Consider the following 23,370-nt stretch of genomic DNA (forward strand, 5'->3'; position numbering starts at 1 on the left):
AGTAAATATTTGTTAGTGATGAATTTTGTTGTGGACAATGAAGGTCTGCAGTGCAGATTGAGTGGATTGGATGTGGCTTATGTGACATTGTGGTGTTTTGTGCCAAACTTAAAACCCACTTATTTAGAATAGCTTTTAACACTCAGTGGCCCTGTGACACTTCTCTTTATCTTAATGTTGTTATGTGCTCTGCTGACCTATTTGTACTTTTATTATTATTTGTTATTATCATTATTATTTTTTTATCTTGTTTTTAATGTTGTACAGCACTTTGGTTCAGTTTCGGTTGTTGGAGGGTGCTATAGAAATAAAGTTTGATTGATTGATTGATTTTGTTAGCCCATGTGAGCTGGGCATAGTTGTATGCATGACACGATAATAAAAATGTCATTCATTCATTCATCCAGCGTGCAGGTTGTAGAAGGCTATATAATTTAATGAACATTCTACAAAACTATGTGTACGCTTTTCAGAATAATTATGAAACCACAATATATGGCAATAACAACTACCAGTTACACTACTTTGCCATTTGTCCTCAGAGAAAATATTTTTCTATATTTTGTTAGTGGGATCAAATTTTTAACCAGAAGGAGTTGTATTTCTAAAGATAACTAAGTAAACCTATAGTGAGATCTTTATCCCTGTGCTTTTTTCTAACTGTAATTGCTTTATCCAATCTGGATCTCTGTTTGTAGGCTAAATTCATGTTGGGTGTTATTGTGCTGTATGTCTGCAGCATTTTCTGTTTGAATAGCTGATCTTGAATTATACATATGGGTGAGGAATTAAAGAAAAGAACTGTCTTAGTAAGGTATTGGGCCACCACGAGCCAAATGGCTTGGAATCTGGGGACTGTGAAGGCCATGGCCTATGACTCACATAATGCTCATACATATCAAACCATTCAGTGACTCCTTTTGTCCTGTATGGAAACACCTGCATTTATTATGTTTCTCCACTCATTTATTTAGGTTTCTTCTTCGATTTATGGTTAAATTATACATTTTCTTAGCATACACAGAATAAATGCACACAACCGCAGACCCCCACACACACACACACACACACACACATAAGAAGAAAGAAAACACCACTTAGTTTAATAATTTACATATTTATTCTTATGGCTTAGAATTAACTTTCTATTTTTGTGAGATTTAACAACTCTGTCAGATATCAGAAACCAGAGGCTGTGATGTCACACTCATGTACCATACAGCAAAGAGTTGCTCCACTGACAGCAAAAAGAACAGTGATGAATATTTTAGTGCTTTAAACTACTATATCATAGTGAGTTTTCTATTATGGTGGTGCTTTCAAACACACACTGACTCAAAGAAAACCATGTGCAGGTAACTACAGAAGTCACCCTGTTCTGTCTCTACCTGTATGTCAGTGTGACATCACAGATTGGGTTTGGATGGAGGAGGAAAGTGCCAAATGTTCACTAATACAGATGCAGCTGTCCTCAGTGTCATCAAAACAATCCAAAGCTGCCATTCAGTGGTATTTGAATGGCCCAGCAGCTACCATCTGACTGTTTCTTGTATAATGACATACCTTTGAGCAAGATCACTTAGGTTGTACCATACAAATATTTTACTGTCATTGTGTTACTCTCCGAGTTGCACCTTGGTCACCTGTGCAAATAAAGATACTGGTTTGATGATTACAAGCCCCTCTCGATGAATTATTCAACATCTTGGTTTTGCGAGCACTTCATCACGAAATCCAAAATGTATGCACATTTTTCACAAAACTTGTTTTGGGGTTTTTTTTTTTTGTACATTTTTGACAACACACTGATTTGACCACAAGAAGCGAAGCAGCAGGTGGAAATATAAAACGAATGACTTGATTTCTTCTTTCTTTTCACTAAAACCTAAGTTCCAACATAGACAAAGACAGGCACACACACACACACACACCACACAAGACCAATGTAATGTACTGTTTCCAAATTGTTTGACGTTCTACTGTAAGCTTTAGACAGAGTCTTAACAATAAGCAGCAGACAGACTCAGCAGGCAAGCGACAGCCAGGTCATCACAAAAGTAGAGAGGTCACTGCAACAGTGAAACCAACACATGACTTTTGAAATATGCCATATCTGTCAACCACTAGATGCATGAGATAAATACAGAAATCCTTATGGCCAAATTCCCATAACAACAAATGTGACAAATGTTTGGAGATTGATCAAAACCTCTTGCAAAAGCATGCGCTTATATTTGGGCAAAAAAAAAAAAGTTCTGCTGGTTGAACAATAGCGCTTTGCTGGTTGGGAGCAGCCTTGTAATGTATAAGAGCATCTTTATCTTTAACAGGCCAATCTTCAAGACAGAATTGAGAGCGATGTCTTTTACGTCCAAGTCTGTCACATCAGTCACTTTGTATTGTGTGTTAAAACTCTGCAGGAAGGCTAAAATTCCAGTACAGTCCTTTCATTCAAGTCATTGTGGGGCAATCGGGCTGCATCCAGACCACAGCTGGATAAGATGGGAGGAGGAGGAGAGACCGGACGTATTGCACATATGCATCCACACACACGCACTCACACCAAGCCCTCTCATTTTCCATGTCTTTGTCGCCATCATCTCCTCTTGTCCTAAATCACGTTTTCAAACAACTGCATCGATCTCATCATGGTTTCGTCCTGCGGAGAGAGAAGACAAGAAATCATGGCAGAATGATGCACCCCTGTATATGGTAATGTATAGTCAGCCCTGCTACATAAGTTGCATGAAGACAGCAGCTTACAGATATAACATCATTTTTCATTACACATTAAACAGCACATCAGATTCAAGTGTTTCGAAACTCTGGAGAACATGTTGATGTTTGGATAAGTCAGAACACCGGGGAATGCCCTACTCTAAGTAAACAAGTTTGTAAAAAATCTACAAAGGTAGGGAGAAGATCAAACAAACTATTTAAATATTTACAAGATCAAACTAACAATTTACATATTTACAGGAGTAAGAGTGAGAGAGAAGCTCAAACGAACTATTTACTCTCACAGAAGAATCAGAGAAAATATTGTTCTATGTTGTGTATGTATTGTAGAAATTCAACTATTTATTATCTTAAACTATGTATGTATTTATCTATTTACTTATGCAAAACTATTTATGAATCAGTATCTGTTTACATGAATGTAAAGGTGTGTGTATTAGTACATATCAGAGAGGAATCAGAAAATATTATTCTATACTGTGAATGTCATATAAAGAGTCAACTATTTATTATCTAAAACAATGTATTTATTTATGTATCTATTTATTCATGCAAAACTATTTATGAATCAGTATCTGTTTACAAGAATGTGAAGGTGTCTGTATTTGGCTATATATAGAATTCGTCCTCATCATCATCAAGATCCTCATTGCTTCCCTCCTGTGTGATGGTGAGTTTAGGTGCAGAGCTTGAGGGGCACGGTTTAAATGAATAGCCAGCTGAGGTTCCAAAGAGTTGCAGCACTTTATTTGGCAGCTTATGCTCATAGCATGAATCCCCAGCCATCTTCAGGCCATATCTGATATATAGAATAGAGCTGAGGGTCTGCAGTGACATACGGCTCCAGAGTTTGGTTTTCACCACACCCATTTGACTGAATAGCCTCTCTACTTCAGCATTTGAGAGTGGGAGGGAGAGGACAGAGACTGCAGCAGTGGCCAACTCCTCAAATGGGTTTAGGTCAGCTGCATCCCTGCAGTTTTTAACCTCATTCCAGAATGCCCTTGTGTTAGCAGTTTCTTCCCACTTAAGCAGGTGGATGTTCCTCCACTGTTTGATGACTTTGTCAATGGTGGAAGGACAGTATCCCAAAAGGCTGGTAATTTTGGACATGTCTGCCAAGCTTTTGTTGTGCCTCAGTGTCTCCCCCACATTAAAGAGAGACATATGCTGCAATATCTCCATGTTAGTGGGGAGCCCTGCCATCAGCTCATTTGCCAAGGATATGGTGTAGCTCACACATCTCATCTGCACATTGCTCTCATTTTCAGAGGAGAGGCTCAGTTCTGCTGCCTTGGCCTCACATGTGTAGCCAAGGTATGGCTTGGGGCTGATGTGCCCTTCAATGGTTTTTTGAGCACATCAATCAATTTTAGCCAACGGGTTAATGACACTGTTGCAGACTGACAGATTGTACACCCCTGTCATCACAGATGCAGTGTCTGTGCCAATGCCCAGGAGGTTCTCTTTTTTGAGGGAACATTTCTCAAGGAAAGTCAAAATAGTTCTGGCTATTGACCTGGTATCCCCACCCTCCAACTCAATCAACTCAATCTAAAAATGTGGAGATCACCGTTTCCTTCTCTTCATTAAAGTAGCGGACCACCACACCAAGGTACTTTGACACGCTAATGTCGGTGGATTCATCACGGTGGAGGAGACTGTATTTCTGGTCACCAACACCATCCACTAATTTTTTAAGGAAGCATGGTGCCAGCACGCCATTCATCATTTCCGTACACTTAGTGCGGTGCATCCGGAAATGTGTGGCAGCAACAGAATCTGCAAAGGCAGCTTTTTGAGTGCCACACCGATGTGGTCGACTCCCATTCCTTCCTATAGTTGTGTATAGTTTGGAATTTGACATGGTAGCAAAAGTTTAAGGACCCAGGAAAAGCAGAAACAGTTGTGAGAAAGTTAAAGCAGTAATGGGAGAAGAATGGATGCATGATTAGCTTTTTATTACTTGTAAATATAAAATAAATCACAAATAAGTCACAGCAGTGGTAAAACTTTGAAACAAAGGGAAAAAGAACAATGCAGGCCGGGAAAGAAATGGTGATCAGTGATTGGTAGCTTGGCACAATGTCTGGCACGACTGTCAGGCATGCGCAGCTCATTTCTATGTCTGACTCCCTCCTGTGCAGCTCGCGGTGCAGCTGCTCTCTCTCTGAACTCCCAGCGAGCAGCGTGACGGCGTCTCCTGCCTACCCCACACGCCACACCTACTGACTGCCTGCACACGGCGCAAGAGGATCATGGATCATGTAGAAGAGGTGAGGGAGAAATGTCACTAGCTGTCTCTCAAAAGTTGCTAAATTTGTCTATAGTCGCTTTTTAGAAATAAAGTCGCTAAGAGGGTCTGAAATCTAGTGACAAATGCGTCAAGTTGTTTCCAATGAAAGTAGCTAGCACTAGCTTCAAAAGTCGCTAAAAGTCGCAAGGTGACGTCATATGCTCATTTGTATGTTGATGACGCCATCAAGTACCATTTGCATACAGCGCAGTGCAGTGAGGGAGCAATCACCTAAATTTAAGAAATCTTTGGTCAAATAATCACAAACTCACTACAGGTTCATCGTGTATTTGAAGTAAGAAAGTAAAAAAAAGAGAAAAAAATTAAAATTCTACAAAGGGATGGAGGAGGGAGAAGATCAAACGAACAATTTAAATATTTACACGATCAAACGAACTATTGACATATTTACAACCTGTAGTAACATCTTAATCCAGAGAGAAAGCGTGAGAGAGAAGCACAAACAAACTGTTTCCATATTTACAAGCTATAACATCCTCATCCAGAGATCCGGAGGAAAAGAGTGAAGCTGCCTGCCCCACACACCACACACTTAACTTGGACTCCCTGACATCTGCACATCTTATCAAGAGATGCCATCAACTCAGTTTTCCCTGGACATCTCGCATCCAAGTACTAGCCATGCCCACACCTGCCTAGCTTCAGTCATTCAGCAGAAACAGGGTACATGTTGGTATGGCTGCTGGCTGTTGCAGTTGACAGCTCCAGAGGTTAGAAAGGGAACTTCTGTGCTTCGATTGAATGTTACATATTGTTTCCCAAAGGTCAAGAATTAACTTCCATGCTCAAATTTTAAATGTATTTTTACATACATATAACAAACATGTATAGGAACATCTCTAAGTAACTGTAGGTACATTCATGCATTTTATGATCTGTTTCTTTATATATTCTTTTGAAAGTTGGTAACATATGGTTAAATGTTTTTATATATTTTTTTACATCTTTTATTATTACATATAGAAATAGACAGCAACGACAATACATACCTCCTGGCAGGCTATAATAAACTCCTCTAAAGTCACCACTCCATCTTTGTTTTTATCCATTTTCTATGGAAAAAACAATGTAATATAATTTAAATCAGTATCAAATAGAAGCAAATATTGAATAATTATGTTGCTGTGGAAATGTGTTGTGAGCTCATGTTGCAGCGAACCTAGCATACAAAAACTGTAGAAACTATAGAACACAAACTAGAGAATAAAGAAAGGTTAAAAATAGTTGCTATATGGACTGTAGGGACTAGGATTTCTAGTCATATAAAACTTTATAAGCCTTATTCAAAAACGTGTAGTACGTATACTGTATGTATAGTACAGAATGCATATGTAAAGTGTCTCTATAAAACCAGAGAGGTTAACTGGGAAACTTCTGGGATATGATAAGAGACATTAAGAGTAAACACAATGGATTTAAAATCACCTGTCACTGTTAACAAAAATGTTGACTTTTGATTCTTATTGATGTTAATCTTATGTATTGGAAATTAACCTGAAAAAAGGCATCCACATGCTGCTGTGGGACATCTCCCTTTAGGGCCGGGTAGGTGTATTTGCCCATCATATCATAGATGGCCCTCACAATATCAGTCATTTCCTGAAAGAAGAGAAGATTCACATTGTGGTGAGACATAGACTTTAGATGGCACACAAACCACTGTATACATTGTGACAGCGCAGTCTCACCTCTCTGTTTATGTAGCCATCTCTGTTAATGTCATAAAGGTGAAACGTCCACTCAAGCTTTTCTCTCAGTGTTCCTCGCAGCAGTATAGACAAGCCCATTACAAAGTCCTGGCAGCAATGGAACAGAAGACAAACTCAGATTCTGAAAGCATCATAGCACATGGAATAAAGAAAGGAGCAATATTTGACATAAAATGCAATTACAAAGGAGGATGAGGATTGTTTTTACCTTAAACTTAATGGATCCATTGTTTGTAGTGTCAAATGCATTGAAAAGATAATGTGCGTACATGCTTGCATCTGCAACACACACAAAAATGAATGTGTAAGGTCTCCTGTTATGAAAAAGCTTCACAGAGCAATGAAAAAGTAACATTGCACTTTACCTCCATGAGGGAAGAACTGTGCGTAAATGTGTTTAAATGTCTCCTCATTTACCACACCACTTGGACATTCCTGTGGGAAAAAAAGAATTAAGGTTACTCTACTCAATGACATCAATGTTTTTTTTTCCTGTTTGTTGGAAGAATTCACCAGAACCGTGCAGTCTCAGTCATGTGACCCTAATCATATTTGTCCTTGGAGTATCTTCTGCAACAAACATATTTTAAGATGTGAGCCAGCCACCATGAATGGCATGCTAACATTTGTTTTCTAACATTATTTTACTCTGACACAACTCAGACTTCATTTTGTACAGTCAACACTATTTTTTTTTACCTTCAGCAGAAAATAAATAGTTCCCAGTAATTGTTCATAGCAAAGTCTTTAGTTTGGGATACATCAGCTACAGTTAAAGATAGTTTCAGGAAAGTAACATTTCTGCCATGCTAGCAGATTATGGCTATATCTCAACAACTGACTTTTTGTCCAGCACTACCAGCAGGTCAAAGTTTTAATTTGTCCAATATTTTGGTTCAGACCAAATACTGGCAAAACTAATAACATTTACATAAGTCTCAGCTGGTCATTGTGTTTTGTGCTAACTAGCAAATGTCTGCATGCTAACACACTAAACTAAGATGGTGACCATGGTAAATATTAGCCTATACAACTGCTAAACATCAGCATGTTAGCATTGTTATTGTGAGCATGTTAGCATGCTAACGTTTGCTGTGCCTAACAACAGCCTCACAGAGCCGCTATCATGGCTGTAGACTTAGTCTTGTTCAAATAGAAATGATCTGCATGGCTAGATACCACCAGGGGTAAACAGGAATTGGGGTGATCTAAATCTTAAATTGAAGTATCTGGAATTCATGCTCTGTACCAAAGTAATGTAATAATAAAATCAGAAAATGTGGGATTACATTCTTGAAACCACGATAGAGGATCTGCAGCTCCTGTTTGGTGAAGTTAGTTTGGGCTTCCAGTTGCTCAAGACCCTCTGGCCTGTGACACACCGTTGTCATCTCGAGCTCATCATCTGTTTTATCTACAGGGAAGAGAAAGTGAGAGAGATAGAAAGAATAGTTATTACAGAGAATCATGTCAAGACTTTTACAATGCATAATTAACATATGCTCTTCCCATTCTTTAGAAATATGAAAACTGTAGTACACAGGAAAGAGACAACTCAGCAAAGCTTGAGAATGTTAAATCAGCAGGAAACACGTTGAAAATTTCATTAGACAGCAGAAAAATAAGGCAGAAAGAGGATCACATAGAGGTAAAAAGAGAGAAAAAGCTGGATTTGAGAATAACAGCATGTACTTCACAAATAGATTTGCCCTTAGGAGTTGTGGGATTTTATTAATGGCAACATGGTGCTCAGTTTCGGGTGCTGTGGAGATGGATGGTGGTTAATGATGTGAAGAGTTCTGGTCCTGCTGCGGGCCAGTGTTTGTCACTACGACTGTCTCCAGCTACAGGGCAATACTAACATCCCGACATCCGGCAGTGGACACAATCCACACACCAATGAGTTCTCAAACATGAGCAAACATCCAAGAGAAAACAACCACATAAAGTGCTCTCTGGAAGTCTTTTATTGCATTCACTGGCAGCGGCAGAACATTTGAAAGAATGGAGAAAAATGAAACCTAAAGTAGGCGGATCACACACATACAGCCTTATATTGGTGTGGCAGGATGGCATATTTACACAAGGTGGACTCAGTAACTTGCATGGTTACTTTTTTATCCCAACTGGTCCCTGAGATATAAGCAATATATTTTGCTGTTATGCAGACCAACTGATATTATCCTTGGATGAATTATTTTAACACAAGGATCAAAACCCCATTCAGTCCTGCTAAATTCCACAATGAAAGCTGACCAGCAAGTGATACATTAATGACTTGACAAATGTTCACATGTAGGCACACACGTGAGTCCAAACAAGCTTTTGTAACTGTGTCAGCATCATCTGGCTCAGTCAGCCTTTAAGAAAAGGAGATTAAAATGAATATGATACTCCTGCTTTTTGGATGGAGGTGGTGACCCATTCATTTCAGCCCATTCAACAGTGGTGTCAAGATTAATCCTCAACACTGAAACTGTATCTGGTATCATGCATCATCTGCTAGAGTTAATCTTAATTAGAATTTCATATCAAATATCCTGATGGTCATCCACTTTTTTTTAGCAATTCCCAGAGGCTGCATCCGAAGATAAGTTCTGAAAGTAAGCTCTAATCAGCTGTATTTGTGTCTTTGTACAAGAATAATTGCTTCTACTTCAATCTTTGAGTCATTTTCAATTGGATTCTGCTTGTTACTTATTAGATTTCAGTTTTGATCCAAGCCATCGGTACACCACTTGCAGCTGCACACTTGCAATTACGTGTGTTTACTAAGATGAAACATGTTCTCAAGGCTTACAAATATGTAGGTTACACACAGTATTTATGAGGCTACCCTATTAGCTTTTTGCTAATTTAGAAATAATATGAAATAACAAAATACAAGTTTGAAAGAGATCTTCCACATGCATGGAAAACTATAAGAATAATCCAGAGAGATACTACACCAGCTAGTATAACCAATTTATTGTGATATTAGCATATTCTGAGACAGATTTGTTGTTCCTTTTTACAGATTCCCCCTTTTTAGGCTACTACTGAATGCTGAACTAGTGTGGAATATTTAGAATATTTACTGTCAGTTATCAGCTGAACATAGAGTGGGTGGTTATGTATTGCTTTCTCTCAATCTTCCTCCTCCAATCTGAGCTCATGTTCCTCCTCCCTGATCCTTGTTGTCATGGGGATGGACAGAATGTGAACAGTGGTGGGTATATTGGATCAACTGATTAAAAAAAAGGTGTCAAACACAATTTGTACATTTATTTTCCCAGTGAATAAAAGTACCTCATCACATGAGGTGTTGTTTTGCTGTGCTTGTATACATGTATTCTTTCTGCCGGGGAGCATTTGCTTTCCAAATAGTGTGATCAGAAACAGATGAAATGAAATGAGGGTGAGAAAAGGAAACAGGCAGAGGTGTTGATTAGAGGAGGGGTGAGACATGGAGAGTTGGGGAGGGAGAAAGGAGGTGGCAGAGTGTGAAGAAAAAAAAGGGGAGAGGAAGAGAACAACACATGGCAGAATAGGATTACACAATATGTTTAAAGAACAAAAAAAGACCAAAAAAGAGGGATTTAGTGAACGACAAACACTAAGCTAGTGATCACAAAAACAAAGATAAAGATTAAGTAACTTTTACTCCGGTTTTGCTCAAGTCAAACCCTGTCACTAACCTTTCTGACTTCATAAGGGTCAAGGGTCAACCACTAGAATGTGAAATATTTACAAAAGCATCATAACCAATAAATAACAGAAGCAACTATTCAGTGAGTTCTTTACGTAGAATAGGACACAACCTAACTTTGATGCTCACATGTTGATTGGACTTCCATAATAACACACAAGGAAGCATGATAGCTCATTTTGCTTGTAAGGACCAGGGCTATTGGCTATTGATTGACAGTGTGATAGACCAATCGGTTCGTTTGCTAGCATCACTTAAACATTAAACAGTGAGCGGGACGCCGGTGTTCCGCAGGGACTGATAGGGTTGACAGGTTATATCTTGTTTGTTTAATCCAGTAATTGCCTGGAGTCTCTGCTTGTTGCCTTGCAACCTCACAGTGACGACAAAACTCCAGGAAGCTACTGCCCCCAGCCAAGAATTCGTCCGGCACATAACCAACCATAAAACCACAATGTGTCACTTGCACATGTTGTAATTAGTGAGTTTTAGAGATGCTGGTAGGCAGATTCTTTCTGTGAAGAGAGCCAGGCTAGCTGTTTCCCCCTGCTTTTGGTCTTTGTGCTAAGCTAAGCTAACTGGCTGCTGGCTGTAGCATCATATTTACTGTCCAAACAATAGAGTGGTATAAATCTTCTCATCTATCTCTCGACGAGAAAGGCAACAAGTGTATTTCCCAAAATGTCAAACTATTCCTGTATTTCTAACGACAAAAAAAAGGTTATTTCACACTGACAGCAATTAGTTTCTATTTTCTTTTACTATATATTTTTTAACATTCATGTCATGGAACAACAGCAGCTGTTGCTTCAAATCTTCACATGTATCCACCATGCTGGTGACATATAGAATGGCTGTGCTGGTGGCAGGTGGCACAAACAGCAAGTACTCCAGACAGAAATATCCAGCATGTTTTTGAAAAAAGATTTTGGCTGGTTTTGCACATATACAGTACATTTACTGTATGCTCAGTGGTCTACGACATCGTATTGTATACACTTAGCTTTGTAACTCTGACTTATTTTTATTTGTATACTGCTTCAACCTACCTCTCTGCCCAGTTGTAATACTTATTTTCCCTCCTGGGAATCAATAAAGTCTCATCTATCTTGTCTTAGCTTATCTCACATACCTCTGCATGGCTGATAACACAAGACAAACTTTAATGGAGCTAAAAAAAAACAGGATGACCTCAGTACATTATTTTTCTATTTTGTTCAAAGGCTTTCGAAAGGCTTTTTATCAAAACAAGGACAAATGATTCTATCCCGTCTGTGCAAAAACAAACACCAAGCACTGCCGGTGTCTTGTGGCGTGTTACATCTAACGTCAAAGAGTAATTGCTTTGTTTGCTGGTTCGTCTGTTTTGTCTCTATTTCATGTTGCTATAAATTCATCATTCATCCTAGCTGAGTATTGTATTGTACACACTCTCTTCTTGTGCCCCTTCAACCCAGTCTCCATGACAACGAGGATCTCAAGCATAAGGCCAGGGAGAGGTATGATATGTGAGCTGCGTTTTAATTCACATGCTCTCGCCTGAACCCTCATTCGCTCCCCCTTTCTCTTTCACTCACTCACTCACTCACTCACTCACTCACTCACTCACTCACTCACTCACTCACTCACTCACTCACTCACTCACTCACACATTCAACGGGCAACCACCCATGCACAACACACACACATAATCATAGAGTCAGGGGCAGTGATTTTGCTCTCTAGTTATTTTCAAGGACATCCTACTTCATGGCATACTGTAATCTCTCCATCATGAGTTATGCTTCACACCTCTTCTCACTTGATCCCTCACAATTTAAAAAAATAACTATTCTTATTTTCTGTTTTTCCATATTCTTGTATATAAAAATTGCATCAATGCTACTGGTTAATGTACTTAGCATGTATATGCCATTTGGCTATTTTTGCTGTTTTCTGACTGATTTCCTTGTTCAAAAATGTAGAGTCACTCCACAGACATATGGCAAACATATAAATGTTATTGCTTATGTTAAATGTGCATGTGTACAATGCATAGAAAATAACAAACACAATTACAACTGGTCCAACTTATTATCTGAATCTTTTCTTTCTGTGTGTGTGTGTGTGTTAAGGTTATTTCTCTCTGCTCTCCCTCTCAGTTTAGTCTAGCTTTCTGTTGCTCTTTTGTCTTCTCACCATCTTTTTCTGACTAATGTTTACATACCTCTGGATGGTCTCCTCTGCTTGGTTTGCATGGTCAAAGTGCCCACCACTGCACCCATGTTGTCACCGTGGAAACCAGCCTGGTCAAACAACCCAGAGTAATAGTCCTCTATTTATTTCACGATTTTGTAGCCTGTTGTTCTGTCTTTATCAGCCTCCACAGCTCTGTATCTTAAAGGGGCTTTGCCCCTGTTGACTCTTCTCACTGGTTTCAGATCTCTTCTTTGAGCTGATTCTCTTGGCTTTCTGATCTCTTTCTCCAATCACACACACAAGCTGCACACTCCTGCGCCACTCCCTCCGTTCTGTGCCTCATTCTACTCATTTGTCATCCTTTCCCCCTCTTTCTAGCTCCCTGCCTCCTCATGCCCTCATGTTATTGTGGAGTGCTGGTAACCGATGCTGTACTCAGGAATAACACAACTGACAAGTGAATGGTAGCAGGTGAAGGACATGTATTTAAAGCTCACGGATCGTCATTACTTGTTTCTCTCTTTACTGCCCTAACACATATATACACACACACACAGACACACACAGAGACACACACACAACCATCTCAACGACGGTTAATGATGACTTCAGTCCAATACCACTTCAAATTAGTGCTCTGCTCCCTGAGACATGGTTTGTATCATAATGAGCCTGTAGATATATGTTAGCTGTGAAGGCTGCCCACTGGTCTGTGTGTGTGTGTGTGTGTGTTAATTCACCACAGCAACGCAGCTAGACCTTTTCCTCTCTCTCTCTCATTCTAATGTGGAGGGCAACAGAGAGTGAGTGTTTTTTTTTTACTGTGGTGCAAACATGTGTGTTTAACGGTGTCATTGTATTTTCACGGAGCAACTTCAATTGAACAAGAAAATGACTGTGTGCATTGGGGGAAGGAAAGCAGTGGGAGTGAGTAATGTTTATTTCCCTACAAGTGCTGAGCCTAAAAAATCAACCAGGATTGTTGGAAGCAGAAGTAAACGTTTATTATATTATAAATGCCTTTTCTACTTAAACTACCACTTAAACTAATGAGTAAAAATACAGTATCACTACACTCTGTTTTAGGATTTGATATGTTATCTGACACAAAGGGGCAGTGATTCTCTGCAGGACTCAGCTGAAGATCAAAATTCTCAATAAATTGATCTAAGGTGAGGCATTTAAAAAGCAACTGCTTTGGTCTATGAGAGATCCATGTGCTGCATGGAGTGAAGCTCAGAAAATGTGAATGTCTTTTTAAATATTCCACTGGCTGCAGACCAGAAATGTAAATGCTCTCTCTGCCTCACTCTTTCTTTGTGTGTGTGTGTGTGTGTGTGTGTGTGGGGGGAATTTTTTAAACCTCTCTTGGTTTAAAAAATTCATGGACTGCCATTTTTTCAACGCCGTTTCAGCTTTCTTGTTTCTTGAAAGTTACGTTCCACTTTCTCTGTTAGAGCTGTAAAAAGAGCAAAATCCATGTGAAAGGAGTGCGGTGGCATTGACTGGCAAAATACAGATGTTAAACTCTGTAGTCTTTCATAAATAGAATATTTATTCTGTTATTGTTGTGCAAGCCTTGAAAACTTATCCCTGCTATGTCTTTGTCTACACTGTTTGAATAGCAGAGGACTGCGCAGAACAAAGTATGCAGGTCACTAAGTTGTGTGTGTTTGTGTGTGCAGTCCTGTGATTGCCCTGGTGGAGCTGAGGTAAAAACTTTAATGCATTGATTAATTAAACATAAAGTCATGTATAATTATTTTAAATCTCTCACGCAAAGTGTCCTACCTTTTGCTTACTGTCCTGTTCCCTTTTGCATCCAAATTTTCTACCATTTAAATATTGTCACACATAAAATAAAGAAGTGACCTTTTCACCTATACAAATCATTTAACACTCGTGCATCTCATGCAGTGATTTCCCTGCATTTGTCTATCAAATATTCATTAGTTTTACTTCCCGGAAAAATCAGCACAGTCACTTAAGCTCAGGCTGGGACGCATAAATAAAAATTGATAATGAAGTGATATCACAGATGTTTAAACAATCTTTCCCTGCCACAGCTTCCATTATAAATAGAAATAAACGCACTGACACATCAACACACATACAAACATTTGCAGATGGAGAATTAAGTATTCAGATTACTATAAGTAACCAGTTGTAATCCCCATGACAGATGTTTGCCATCTGGAACTGCCTTTCTGCACCGTATCACCCTGCACAGTGACAAGCACCAAGGACACTGACTTTATAATCTCTCATTATGTTTTAACCAGTTCATGATCTCCACAAGTCAGCTCACCACCACCAACAGGCAGGACTCACCAGTCACGACTGTGTTGAGGCCCTGTTGAAAAGGTGAAATATCAATGAAAATTTTATCAAGATTAATGAAGTGCTACTCACTTTATCTTTTGTATATCATTATTCCAATTCACATCCATAATAATCAATAGATGCATGACTGCATGACTTTCTTTTGCAAATAACATGTACTTTTATTTCTGAATTTCCTCCACTCTTTCAATCTCCCACTGCATTCCCCCACTGGTTCTCTAGTCTTATGCAAGAGCTCCCATCAGTGAATTATTTCATCTCTGCTGCTCTCTCCTTCACCTTGACATTCCTCTATCACCTGCATACTCCAGATCAGAACTAGTTGTGCTTTAAGCCGCAGCCTGAGCCTCAGGTCTGTTTGACTGAATTTTTTAACTGGTCAGACAAGAAGAGCCATTTAACCCCCCATATTTTGGTTATTTGAAATGTAGGTTGTAACAAATATTACTTTTCTACCTATATTGGTACAAGGTTTTTAAAAATACTGATTATATAAAATGTATTTCAAGAAGAGGAATTGAATAATAACAAAATAGAATATACATCTTTTCTTTTGTCTTTGTCTTGTATTAAAAATGTATATTCAAGTATGTTGAATGAATGAGAAGTTACAAAAGTGGGGAGCGGGGAGTAAAAGCCCTGTTATCTTCCACACTGTACTCACTCACACAATCATGTGCCGCTCATACTGTACAGAGCCGTGCCCTCAAAACAAGACAAATATTCTTTGGAAAAATATACCACTGGCTCTTTTCGATGAGATGGATTATATTTAGAGCACAAAAGTCACGTTCAAGTAACTGTCCACACAAAACAGCTGAAGAACACCTTTTCAACTGTGTCTAAAGAGAAGAGTGTGATTGATATAAGTCAGCACAGTCACAAATTGTAAAATTATGACGGTGACTGTATCTGTGTGCTTAACTGGTTCAGACGGCGAACAGTCACAACTTCTTTTTTAAGTTGTTAGCAGAGAGCTCCCAGCTCACTCCTCTTTTGTTATGTTGTGGTGTTACTCTGTGAACAACAGGTGGCAGCAGAGTACAATGTTTCCTGATACAATCAGCAGCTTGGGACTATTGCAAGCTCATTTTGCTCTTGACTAAATATAACATGAGCAGAAATGAACAGAGTACAACAATGAACATGTAGGCAGAACCTATAGTACCCTACTTCAATACTACACATCACCCAACCACCACCATACTGTTCACTGCACCAAATACTTGTCTATCAAAAGGGCATTCTGAATGTAAATATCAGATAGTAAAACAATGAGGCTGGAGAGATTTAATGTGGAGAATGAAACACACAGAGGAAGCAAGAGATAAAAATAAATCTAGAAGAAGGCGGTTACATAAAAGTGTGTAGTGAGGTGATGTAAAAAATTAAAAGCAGAGACACACACTGTCAGCTCCAATCCACTGCCTTCACAGCCACAGAATGGGGGGAAAAAATGAGAGGAGAAGGAAGAGAGAGTTTTTGGGGAGAACAGTTCACAAATGCAGGGTAATGCTGGGTAATTCTGCTCTATGTTTTGGTCACAGTAGAGGTTAGGTAAAAGTACACGGGACATAGATCTGAATCTGTCTCCGCAGTGGGGGATGATGCGACTCTTGCTGCAAGGTTATGCACTTAGAGGACACATGTGACTTGTAATAGCGAGGGACAGGTGCAGCATGGGGCAGCATGAGTGGGTTTCTGTCTTCACACTCCTACTGTTTCCAACAGGACCTGAGTCTATACTGAAAATGGTGTAAACACAAGAACGTGTAAATTACAGTTTAGGCAAACACATCAAAATACTCACCATTTTGGTCTCAACAGGATTCTTCAAAGCGAGACTATGTAACTTTTGCTGAACAGTGGTTACTGTGGCTACAAATGACATTTATGTGATAATGCTAAATGCTAAACTACTTTTTAGCATTTAACTAAAGCAATTTGTAACAGTAGCACAAGTGGAGTAGAGTGATAACGTCAGTGAACTGACTCCATACATTCCGTTATACAGCAATGTTTACTAAGATTAGCCACCATAAGCTACTGGTCAGAGTGCATTTTGTTTCTTATGAATTGAACTTTATATTTGTAAGTGAAAGAATGTGTTATTTGTTCTCTCAAAAGTTACACAGTCCTGCTTTAACACAAGATGATGTCGAGGGGAGAACATTTTCAGGGTCATTTTATTTACTTTATTAATTTAATTACATTAATTTATTACATTAAAATTCAAGCCAGTATCAGTTAACTCTAAGCATTTCCGTTTTAATATTTAGTTATCAGTTTTTGTTTAATGTTAATACATAGCTTATTTTTGTCAGACTATCACATATGGAAATGTTAATACTTGGGTTAGGGGTAAAAGTGTTGATAGTTACTTAGTGGCTCATTTAGCTGCCAATGCTAACTGAATAGTTAGCTAATGTCCATTATGAGTATTAGCCTTACATTGCACAAGCTGATAACTGTTTACATTACACAATAAACACAACAGTACAGTACAGTAAAGCCTAGCTGGTGCTCAGGTGATTCTGAGTAGAGATATTACAGTACAACAGTCCAAATTACGCATTACCTGGTCATCCCCAGTTTGTGCCTCCTCGATTCCTTCTAACCACCTGAATGAAAAAATGTTCTGTTTGTTTGCACAATAAAAGAGATTTCTAATCCGTTTCCCAAGTTGCGTCTCTTTTCTCCTATTCATACTTTCAAATACACCAGTACACTTATAAATCAGACACACTATCAGTCACATCCCCAAATGAAACTAGGAACTTTGCATGCATGGACACTGACTTGATAGTGTTGTTCGGCAGTCATAAGGATGAAATCAAGCAGCAGTTGCTTTTTTAGGAAAAAAAGCAAGCTTGTCTCAGATATGTCAACAGCTACAGTATCAAATTTCTCATTAAGTTTAAATTTTTTTGTGGCCTTACAAATTACAACAAAACAGTTTTAAAAGCAGAACTATGTGAAACAAGTGTATAAAGTATAAATAAACACTTCAGGACCATAAAATACATTAACCACAAGGGATCAAAGACTAACAGCAAGTGCAAGTCAGTGCCCAAGGCATCTCACCACCCCTGTTTCCCCAACTCTGACACTACAGCTTGCAGTGTTTAAAGGTCTGAAAATGAATATGCATGGTGCTGCATTTGTACGGAGAACATATAAAGGTCAACAGGCAGAGTTTTATGGTTCATGTCACAATCTGTATAAGTGTGTGCAGGCAAATATGCATACCAAACTAAACTACTGGAGATACGTGTGTGTTGGAGATGAGGGACTTGCATTTTTCAGTCTACCTGATGTGCTTGCATGTGTGAAGCTGAATACGCATGTGTGTGCATATTTTCATGTCATCTTCCATGCATATGATAGCATGCAGTTCCTCTGCACAATCTGCAGAGCAGAGCTGATGACATGATTATGAGTGAATTGTGCAGAGAAAAATTTCAGTCTAGAACGCAACTACAACCACAATGAAAAAATAGACTATTGGCTCACGTGCTATATATCAAGATCAACTCTTTCCATTCTGTTGTTTGAATATATCTTATATGTCATCATGCCCAAAGAATATGTATGTTTTCCATGTTGCTTTCATGACCACTAAAATTAAATGAAAGACATGATGGTTTTGCAAACATTACCCAGTAAATGGAGCTCTCAGTCCCTTTTTGGTTGTGAATATACCTAAAACGTATATTTTGGACAGATTAAAGGTACGATCTGTGATCCAAATGTAAACAAAAGCTAACCCTGTTGTTAAAAATGAAAACACAAACTTTCAAACTGGTATTATGCACATTGATTGACAGATATTTTAATACATGGACAACAGTGGACAACCATCAAATTTAAGACATTCATAAAAGACTGGTCTGGATTAGGAATTACGTTTGGTTGAGAAATACAATACAATACAAATTGTGTATGTGTATCAGTGTATCTATACTGTATGAACCTTCCTCAAATTTACATGGAGAAAAAAATGACCATACCATGGATATCTTTTATTTAGGTTTTTTTTTTTTTACATTTATGGACACAATAATGGGAACATATGCACAATATGTTATGCAATCTAATACAATATCCTTACAAAAAATACTGAAGTATCTGTGTTAATGTTCAGATTTTATTGAGTCTGTATCAGAAACATGTTGATTCAACTCAAGTTCTTAGTTCTTAGTGTTTTTGTACTAAATTGCATTGTGTTAGACAAGTGTTACTGTTAGTGTGTCCACCCCTTTTAAATGTGTATATAAAAGCTTTGGCACATTTATCCTGAGATATCACAATGAGGATGTGATATTGCATAATTCCCACTTAAAAACACACATTCATTGCACCAAGTGTTGTTTTGCTAAATTAGAAAGCTATGTAGCTATTTTCCCTTCATTAGCAGGCAATAACCATAAATTCAAAACTTAAACAATTCCCACTGTCGCTTGAAATGATAGAATCATTGGGCCCAATTTTAGACAATTTATAATTTTGTATTTTGACTAGAGGCACTTAATAAATTCAGCGACACTCAATTATGGAATTAAATGAAGACCCGGCCTCTGTGCTGCCCAATGCACAAGCATCTCAACCATAAGTAACAAAAGGTCAGTGCAGAGGGTAAGATAACTGGCATCTACAAATAATGACAGTAGGGAGCTCGGGAGGTGTCTTGGAGAAAAACAACTAATCCGTACACTCGATTTAATAATTCATGCTCTCAATTTAATAGTTTGTGTGCACAGATTACTTAACTTGTGCTCTAGATTTACTATTGCTTTTGGCATGAAGCAGCCACTTTCAAGTCTCTCGCTCTCATGCTGCCCAAACTAAGCCAAAGAGCCACTCTTTAATGAAAAATATACAGTAGGTGTATAAGTGCTGCCTCCTCACACAGGACAATGTCTGAACATCAGGCTTTTTCCCCACATTATTACTCTACTTTGGTATTTAGTCCAAGCAACTAAATGTAGGTTTGGAATTGTTCACCTATTTCTTTGTTATATAAAAGGATGGATAGTCCAAAGTCTCACTACAGATATGTGGCTGCATCGCATGACCTAGATTGTCAACCCATGCAGCCATAAGTAGGCTGTATTATTTCAAGAATAGCACAGTAGCTGACAAAGCCACCAGTTTAGAACACATAGTTTCACTCTGTGCAGGTCTGTGAGAATTTGGTCACTTGAACAGTATGAAGATAAAACAGTACAGATCAAAATTGGATGGATTTCTGCTTTATATGGGAAGCAGTAATATTGTTGCTCCTGTCAATTGCATTTTAATACTTTTGACAGAAACTGTAGAAAATGCCTGAATAGAATCATCATCATTTTACAAGGTACCAGCTATTAAGCTGTATTCTTACAAATAGTTTGTAATAGTAAATATCCCAAACACATATAAAGGTCAATTTGTGAATTTATTAATTTGTAGTCATCACAGCGTGATGGGATTGTTGCTCTTTTTGTGTGTTTGCTCTGTCAGGTTCGCTTCATTGCAGTGAATATGCTTGCACATGATTTAGAGCTAGATAGTAAATGTTTCTGGTTGGAAAATAAGCAGCTGGTGACTACATGTTTATTGGAGGAGACAAATGCTGGAAAGAATAGTGAGCAGGTTTAACTTTAAATATATATGAGACCAGAGGTTTTTCTGAAGTGACAGCAGATCAGTGTGTTTTATCAGTCGTGACTTGACTTCCAGCTGTACTCTGACTTGGTGACTCAGCACTTGTTTTTTGCTGTGAAGGTGAAAAGTAACTTTTAACTAAAGGGTGATGGAGGTCCTGAGGAGAAAGAGAGCCAGGGCTTTTAGCACGAAGATGATGAACACGACAAGAGGTTGAGAGTGCATTGCTTCTGTTGCGTAAGGGGTGTGTACCGATGGCGCATACACGACCTCATCATTCAGCTATCTTCAGGATCATACAGGAAGTCCTAATCCATCGCAAGTAAAAGCTACCCCATAGGCAAACCCAGCAAACCCTTCCTTTTTAACACCCTTGTTGGCAGTTTACTGCAAACATGCGCATTATTAACAAAATAAACCATACTACAACCACTGATGTACCTGTCCATCACACCATGGCCTTGGCATTGTGGAAATGTGAGCAGTTCAACCAAAGAGTGAATTTTCCTTCTCAGATTGTTTCATTTAATTGTTTTAGAATAAAATGTATTCAGTATTTTACAAGAAAAAAAGCAAAAAATTGTGAAAAGTCAGAAATAATAAACATAATTCTGTGTAACAGAAATAGTTTGTCACCCCACAAATCCTCTGTTCTTATCTGGCTCATCTGATCTGATGGCTCAATATAGCTGCCATCAGCACAGCACCAGTTGCAGTATATCATACTATTCCATTGTCTAAAACTCACCAAATGTTTGTCCTCAGAGACATTAGCAGTTCAAACTCAGTTATGCAAATATTGTATAGAATTGTATTGCATTTCCACATCAAACCATGTTACAGCGAGGGCTCAGTGTCTTGCTCAAGGACACTGTGACAGGACATAAGGCTGTTGATGAATAGACTACACTTTGGGAATTGAATCTTGACCTGGACCATATGTATATCACAATATATCAGAACTTAATAGTGGCATGCAAATGGTATATATTTGGAAAAGAAAGCTATAATTCCATTGACAAAAGTTGTGAGTCTTAAAGCGAAGGTATTTCAAAGAATTGAAGTTGTGGGATATCAGTGGCTATTGACACTAACATTGTGTTTTTTACACACTATTTTCTGAAAACACGACTGGATCACACTATCCCAGATATCAACAGTTTTTGGGTTTCAAGACACTCTGATATCCCTTTAATAGCCCTCTCACAAAACCACATAGTATCTAATCAAGTACACATGAACAAAAGTTATGAACTGTGTAAATGTGCATTTAAGTGAACAATGTACAGTGAATCTGCATTAGAGTAAAAAGCCACAGTACCTTTTGTGAGAGTTCCTGAGACCAATCTCTGCAGGGACTGGATTAATTTGAGCAACCCCTGCCTGCAGCGGCTGGTACAGCCAGCCATCCTGAGGTAGTGGCAGGGATCAGTGGGGCCGAGGCTTCACCAGAGAAAAACAGTTTCCTCCAGTATATCTAAAAAAAAAAGGTTTTAGCTTGCAAGTGTCTCCACAGTGTCCTTTCAGGGGATGTTGCTATAATGTGGAGAGCGATCCGTATTGCAAAGAAGAATATGCCTCAGTAGTTTTTGTGATGTGACATATTAAGGTCCTTTAAGGGGATCCTTGTGGAGAAAAAATTAAGAACTGGGATAAATAATAATTCACCTGCAAAATAAAGCTTGTAACGTAGCTTAAAAACAAAACGATTACACCAGAGTACCTGTTGACTCAACCACTATTCACTCAGGTACATTTCACTCACTCAGTCAGAAACCGATGCTCACACACTCAAAGGAACAAACACACACACACTGTGGTGAAGTTTAGAGGCACGTATTGAAACGGTGCTAGAATTGCTAAAATGACCAAATGGGCAGAGATGTTGACTGGAAATTAAAAATCCAGACCTGTACGTCAAACTTTTAAAAAAGCAAAGTTGTGTTCCACAAACCAAAATGAGGCAGAAGATAAATTATTAAATGGACTCCAAAAGTAAAACGTGAAGAGCCGTGTGCTCTGGAAGTTCTGTTCGCCCAAGAAAAAGCCAAGAACCTCGTCCAGTTCTTCTCACCTCCAATCTATATTTGTCTGATCACTTTTTTCTTTTTTCTTCTGTCTTGTGAGGTAGCAGTTTCTCCTCCAGTATATATTTCTGTGTGAGGTTTTCCTCGGGACTGCAGTGGGAGCCCTGCGGCTGTGGTCTGTGGAGGAGCTCTGCTCTGGTGCTCTCAGCATATCTGTACTGCAGAGAGCGCCAGCAGCCACCACTGTACCCGCCCTCTCTCCTCTATGCTCCCTCCTACTGTCTTGCATTTGTGCTTCCTCACTCTCAGTCTTTTTTAGAGCCTACACAGTTGCATGATCCATGATCCAGTAAAAGTTTATATTTATATTTATATTACAACTTCTTCTCCCATTGTGATAACAAATAAAATTGCATGACAATCATTCACAGAATTTTACTTGAAATTGCACAATATTATCATATTCTTGCGCTCATCTTACAATATACTTGGACACATCGTCAGTGCTGTTGTATTTCTTTTTACAAGAGGTCATATTACAGCTTAAAGTGAAACATCACTAACACAGTCTCCTGTATTAAATCAGTACATCTTTATGTCTGCCTTATGAATTAGACATTTATGGCTTTACTGTACTTTCTCCACCCAAAAGTCACATAAGTGAAGAAAACTACACCCCAAACCTCTTCTATAATCTATTTAAGTGTTTAAACACTTAACATT

The 23,370-nt window shown here is 38.6% G+C and overlaps 1 protein-coding gene across 2 annotated transcripts; it reads right to left on the reverse strand.

Annotated features, from left to right (window-relative positions):
• Positions 1-1,097: 1,097 nt before the first annotated feature.
• Positions 1,098-22,867, reverse strand: kcnip1b (Kv channel interacting protein 1 b). 2 transcript variants are annotated; one of them, XM_044223183.1, is made up of 8 exons: positions 21,942-22,867; positions 8,055-8,179; positions 7,131-7,200; positions 6,974-7,044; positions 6,745-6,852; positions 6,551-6,655; positions 6,046-6,108; positions 1,098-2,659 (listed from the first exon to the last, which is right to left on the reverse strand). In XM_044223183.1, the coding sequence occupies exons 1-8, from the start codon at positions 22,027-22,029 to the stop codon at positions 2,612-2,614; spliced, it is 678 nt and encodes a 225-aa protein (XP_044079118.1). In that variant the 5' UTR covers positions 22,030-22,867; the 3' UTR covers positions 1,098-2,611. The 2 variants fall into 2 exon arrangements, with proteins under 2 accessions (XP_044079118.1, XP_044079119.1); XM_044223184.1 differs by lacking the exon at positions 21,942-22,867 and adding an exon at positions 12,660-13,162.
• Between the last annotated feature and the right edge of the window lie 503 nt (positions 22,868-23,370).

Source organism: Siniperca chuatsi, linkage group LG14, assembly GCF_020085105.1.
Source record: "Siniperca chuatsi isolate FFG_IHB_CAS linkage group LG14, ASM2008510v1, whole genome shotgun sequence".
Lineage (NCBI taxonomy): Eukaryota > Metazoa > Chordata > Actinopteri > Centrarchiformes > Sinipercidae > Siniperca > Siniperca chuatsi.